The sequence below is a fragment of the Lonchura striata genome, chromosome 19, assembly GCF_050655825.1.
Source record: "Lonchura striata isolate lonStrDom1 chromosome 19, ASM5065582v1, whole genome shotgun sequence".
Classification (NCBI taxonomy): domain Eukaryota; kingdom Metazoa; phylum Chordata; class Aves; order Passeriformes; family Estrildidae; genus Lonchura; species Lonchura striata.
Genome location: NC_140721.1, coordinates 5,777,530 through 5,783,563, shown reverse-complemented (window position 1 = coordinate 5,783,563; position 6,034 = coordinate 5,777,530). Strand labels below are relative to the sequence as shown.

The 6,034-nt window shown below is 44.9% G+C and overlaps 1 protein-coding gene across 1 annotated transcript; it reads left to right on the top strand.

Annotated features, from left to right (window-relative positions):
- MRPS17 (mitochondrial ribosomal protein S17) lies at positions 1–3,195 on the top strand. Its single transcript, XM_085557467.1, has 3 exons — positions 1–60; positions 1,338–1,484; positions 2,460–3,195. The coding sequence occupies exons 2-3, from the start codon at positions 1,362–1,364 to the stop codon at positions 2,748–2,750; spliced, it is 414 nt and encodes a 137-aa protein (XP_085413593.1). The 5' UTR covers positions 1–60; positions 1,338–1,361; the 3' UTR covers positions 2,751–3,195.
- Positions 3,196–6,034: the final 2,839 nt, after the last annotated feature.

Sequence of the window (6,034 nt, the reverse complement as noted above, 5' to 3'; positions counted from 1 at the left end):
GGGCGCCGCCCGTTCCGGGCCCGTCTCCTCCCGGCCCCGAGCCTCGGAGCGGCGGCGGCGGTGAGAGGGGCCGGGGCTGGCCTTGGGGCTTCCCTGTGCGGCTTCCCTGTGCCGCGCTGCTCTCCGGGTGCTGCATGACCCGCCTGGCTGGGCCCCGCTGCCTGCGCGGCCCTGCTGCTCTGCAGGGCCTGGCGCGGAGCGCTGGTGGGGGGGGGTCAGGGCCCTCTCTCCCTCTCTCCCTCTCTCCCTCTCTCCCTCTCTCCCTCTCTCCCTCTCTCCCTCTCTCCCTCTCTCCCTCTCTCCCTCTCATCTCTCTATCTCTCTATCTCTATCTCTTCAATTTCTTCTCTTATCCCTGGGTGTTGCCCGTGCTGCACACGCCTGGCTGCGCGGGGTGTTTAGCCATGAGTGCAGGACGGCCCCTCACGCTGATCCTTGCCAGCCCTGAGCGCCCACAGCTGAGTTAGGCGTGGGAAAAGCAGCCCGCGAATACTTGCTGAAGTTTCCTCCTATGGCTGTGTCCCTAAACTCTGCTTTTGATGTGTTGGGACATCAAAGCGAGTGTCTTGCAAACTGGGGGGGGGGGCATGGAGAGTTCACAGGTGTTGGTTGTGCTTAGCAATGTATCTGAGTAGGAGAGGAAATGGTCATTAATCTCCATCAGTTTTGATATTGATTCAAGTCGTCTCTTGGGCTTTTCCCCTGACTCTTGCAAGAGTGGTACAGAAAGCTCTCCCTAATTAAACCAAATAAGGTAATGGAATATAATTTACTTGCAGGAAAGACCTGGAAAGCAAACACATGTACTATAGATCAGACAGCTCTTTGATGTGTCATTTATGGCTTGAGAAGCTCATTACGTCCCTTAGGTTTCATCAGCTCGAGAGGCACAGAAGCAAATTACTTTGAACAAAAGCTGTAGGCTGCTCCTTGGTTTGGCTGCACTCTGTTCTGATGAACAGGTTTGCAGCCAAAACAGCTGCTGGAGTGTGAGTTAAATGAATAATTTCCACAGCTACGCTTTTCTCTGTTGTGTTTGTGACAATTGGGATGATTCATTTTTTGTGGGGTAAGGTCTCCTTCTCACACTTTCCAGTTTTGCTGCTGTCCTGAAGGAACTTTTACTGATAGCAAGGACATGGTGACATCCCTTCTATGTTGTCCAAAAGGCTGAGCTAGTGCAATAAATGGAGTTTTGAACTGTTCTTCCAACAAAATGACCTAATGAAGCTGTTAGCCTAAAATAAGGAAAGTTTTGGTATTGATCAGAAAGTGCAAAAGTAAAAAACAATTTTTTTACTTTGTTACAATAACACGTGTGCTTTTCTTGCTGCCAGGCACTGCATGACCATAACTGAACAATGTCTGTCCCACGTGGAGCTGTCCATGCAAAATGGATAGTGGGGAAAGTAATTGGGACCAAAATGCAGAAAACTGCCAAAGTGAGAGTGACAAGGCTCGTGCTGGATCCCTACTTGCTAAAGGTAACACCAAATTCTCTTGCCTGGTGGGTTTTGTGTCATGTGGAGAAATGTTCTGCTGATTCAACTCTTAAAAGTTTTGATGACTCTTTACAAATCAAACTCCTTAAGGATCTGGCTGTGGGGATGATGGCAAAGGATGAAAAGCAGTGAGTGGTGAGGACTTACAAATTACCTGCTAAATGTATTTCTTTGAAGTGCCTTGTTAATGCATTTCATTTGATCTTTTTGGGAAGGTAAGCTTTTGTTGTTTCACACTTAGATTTAATTTATCATGTCGATGTGGAGCATGCTTTGGAGACTTGATATTAGTCACTTGTACAATAAATTTTATAGCTGTTTTTTTTGTATGTATAATTGTAACATTCCTGTGATCTTGGATTTATCCCTTATCGATGCACTTCAAACAGGAAGGTTAAAAATTGTATTTTCGCCATTTTAAATAGGGAAACAGTGGTACATGGAGGTAGAATAAATTGCCTTTGGTAACCAAAAGGTTAAGGATAGAGTCAGGATTGGAAAATGTCAATATTTTATCCAGTAGAAGAACCTTTCTTTATTTCTTAACTAATCTATTTCATAAAAAAATTCTGAGCTCTGCTGTTCTAATAAGAACAAAAAAAGACTTTTTATGTGGAAAAAAAAATATTTCAGCTAGAAAACTCTCACATAAAAAACTTCAAAATACAGATTTCAGAGCTTTTTCTTCCCCATCTCCTTTCTCCAGGCTCAGTTGGCAACACTGTGCTGAGAAGAGATTGGGAACAGCAGTGCTGTGTGCTTTCTGTGGAGAACCTGTGGAGTGCACAGTTGCATTTCTCTTCATGATCCAAACTGAATCTCACTTTAAAAGATGCATAAGATTTTAGTGAAATTTATTTTATATTAGTTATATATTTAACCATCACGTAACTTTGAAATATAATACCAAGGTTTCTTTTTTTATTATTGTTATTATTCTTTTTGTTCCTTTTACAGTTCTTTAACAAAAGAAAAACCTATTTTGCCCATGACCCACTGCAGCAGTGTGTTGTTGGAGACATTGTTCTTCTGAAAGCTCTGCCTGAGAGAAGGAGCAAACACGTGAAACACGAACTGGCTGAAATTGTGTTCAAGGTTGGCAATGTCATAGATCCCATCACAGGAAAGCCCTGTGCAGGAACCAGATTCCTGGAAAACCTGTCAGATTCAGAAAATCTCACTGAGGCAGATACCACCTATCTAAGTGAGAAACTTCAGGAACTTAAAGTTTGTTCAACAGACAAATAGTGGGGGAAATATTTTAAGCAGAGGGCTTCCAGCTTTTGTCTCTCTCTGTCAGGGATGTTTGAGGCCCTGCTGTGATATGTTAAATGTTTCAGTGAAATCTGTAGTCAAAATAAATAGTAAATGTAGTTGCTTATGCAAAGAGATGTTGCAGTTTGATGGGCACCTGGAGCTTTGAATGAAAATACAGAAAAAAAATGCAAGTTTAGTGTTCACACTTCATTTTGTTGCCTGTAGTTTTGCCCCAGTGACAGTTCCCAAAGGCAGCTGCCCTCCTGGAATGACCTCTCTGTGTTAAGACAAGACTACAACTGTGTGATGTTTAATTTCGGTGGGAGGGTCATTATATTATTTGATTGTTCTGTGTTTCAGGCAGTCTTTTGTGGTTTGTAGGGTTACTGGAGGTGGTGCTATTAAAGCTTTTGAAAGGAAGTGTAGAATTTTACAATCAGCTGCATGCTTGTGTCCTTATTTCCTCTTACAGTGCCTTCTGACTTCCAAACTCTAACAAAAACACAGCCCTTTGCCTTTCTAGTGGCAGAGAGGTGAGAATCAAAGCTTTGGGCAGCTTAGTGTGGTTGGCTCTGTCCCCTGTGCAAGCAGGATTTCATGCTGGGAGAGCTGGATCTCTTTGAGCTTTGCCAGCAGGACAGGGGAGCTGATGGGAATACAAAGCCTAAAAATGATTAGATTTAGGCTCATTAGAAAAGCTAATTAAAATAACACATTTTGGGGAGCTAGAGGTGCTGGTTTGCTGCATGTTTTAATGTGGAGTTAAAGGCCCAAGGAGTTAGTGATGAAAGATGATTTTATCCTGCTACAGCTCTGGGGATCTCATGTCCTCTCCTCCAGGACATAGAGCAAGATGAGAGCCTGCAGCTGTTGCAGCAGCCTCCTGTTCTGACTTTGGATCTAAAAGGGCATCTGCCTTAAAATTTGGCAGTGTGGGAGGGGAGAGTGGGATATGAGAGCTGTGAGCAATCCTTTCCAAAGTATCCATTGGTCTTTAGGGTCAGAAGCAAAAAAACAAGGTGTATCAGACTTAAAATCTTAGCCTCTGACCTAAAATATCTTACTTTAAGCAACTGAGTAGCTTCCAGTTGTGTTCTCTGCTGTTGTAAAATTATTAAGGATCATTTTCCCTTTAACTTCCTGCACAAAATCAGTTCTGGCTGCCTAAAAAGCCTGAGTGAACTCAGCAAATGATTTGGGACAACAGGAATGAAAACCTTAAAGTTCCTTTGGTGCTTCAAAGCAAAAAATGCTGCTCTTTGAATGCCAGTGTTCATGTGGGTTGTCAAGAAACTTTCACTGAAATGTTCTGTGTGAAATTCTGTGGGCACAGGCTCTGAGGTTGAGGAAGTGCCTTAAGCATGTGGCTGTAGGGTTTTTCTTGTTGTTTGTGGCAGAGGTTTAGGTTTATGTAAATTCCTCGGGAATTGGAGCTGGCTGATCAAAGCAAAGGAAAAACCTGAGCTCTGATTCCTGCCCAGGTGAATGCAAAATGCGAAACTTCATCCAAGCAGAGATTGGGAGAACTTGGACACAGGGTAGAACTTGGTCCTGGGCTATAGGAAGTGCATTGAAGCTGTATCCAAGCAGAAATTGACCCTCAATATTTGGAATATAAGTGTTCTGATAACTAGATAATTATAAAAAATTGCAAAGCTTTCCTGTTTCCTTAATAGGTTGCATCTACATCTAATTAGGGGAGTGAATATTTTCTTGTCTTGTGATTTCCCTTGAGTAGCTGTGAAAATGCCACTTTTTTTCCTATAAGATTGATTCATCACAGAAGGTTATAATTTTTCCAGTGTAGGCTCCAGGAGGGTTGCTCAAGAACTTGCCACACTGTCAGATCAAAATGTCACTAAAACCAAATTACATGTCAGACTGTGTTACTTAAGAGTCATGGCAATTGTAGGTTAAATTGTTTTAAAGTACAAAGATTGTACTTTTGTGATGTTAAAGCACATCATATGTGTTATCTTCTGGATTAGTCTCAGAAAGTGCTGATAGAAAAGTCATAAAATGGGAAGGGAAAGTTTATAGGGCCAAGATAGAATCATTACAGGTGTTACATGGAATGATAAGGATTAGTCACTGACTGCTTTCTGTGTTTATTGGCTTGTTGCTTTTAGAACTAGCCTTTAATTATTACTCTAATTATCACTTTATCCTTAATTTGAAGTGATTTAAGGATTCAATGCCAGCACACACCTCCTCCTCTGCCAAAATATCTCCGAGTACAGCAGAGCAGAGTGTGAGGAAAACCCTTCAGCAACCAGCGAGTCAAAAATGTACTGGGAGAGCAACATACCCGGGGCTGGGGGGTCCCCTAAATCCAACTGGGTCCCCTAAAACCAGGGCTGGGAGTCCCCTAAATCCAACTGGGTCCCCTAAAACCAGGGCTGGGATTCCCCTAAATCTGACTGGGGGACTTCAACCCGAGATTGGAGTCGCCCCAAACTGAGCCCAGGGTCCCCCTAACTGGGGCAGGAGTCTGTCAAAACTGGGGCTTGAGGGTCTTAATAAGTCCAAGTGGGTTCCTCCCCAAACTGGGGCTTGGGTAAACCTAAACAAGGCTGGGGACACCCCAAAACTGTGGCTGGGGTCCCCCCAAATTCAAGTAGATCTCCCCAAACCAGGGCTGGGGTCCCTCTACGTCTAAGTGTTCCCAAACCAGGGCTGGGAAATTGCCCCCAAATCCGACTTGGTCCCCCCCCCCAAACCAAGGCTGGAGAACCCCAAAACCAGAACTGGTTCCCCTATATTTGAATAGAAGTCCCCAAAGCTACGTAGGGTCCCCCTAAACCCAACTTGGTCCCCCCAAACCGGGGCTGGGGTCCCTTTATGTCTGAGTAGGTGTTCCCAAACCAGGGCATGGTTCTCCCCAAATCCGACTTGGTCCCCCCAAAACCGAGGCTGGGGAGCCCCAAAACTAGAGCTGGGTCCCCTATATCTGAGTAGCGGTCCCCAAAGCTGGGCAGGGTCCCCCTAAAGCTGACTTGGTCCCCCCAAAGCAGGGCTGGGGTCCCTCTACGTCTGAGTAGGCGTTCCCAAACTGGGGCATGGTTCCCCCCAAATCTGGCTTGGTCCCCCCAAAACCAAGACTGGTTTTGGTCCCCAAAGCTGGGCAGGGTCCCCCTAAACTCTACTTGGTCCCCCCAAACCGGGGCTGGGGTCCCTTTATGTCTAAGTAGGTGTTCCCAAACCGGGGCATGGTTCTCCCTAAAGCCGACTTGGTTCCCCCAAATCCGACTTGGTCCCCCCAAAACCGAGGCTGG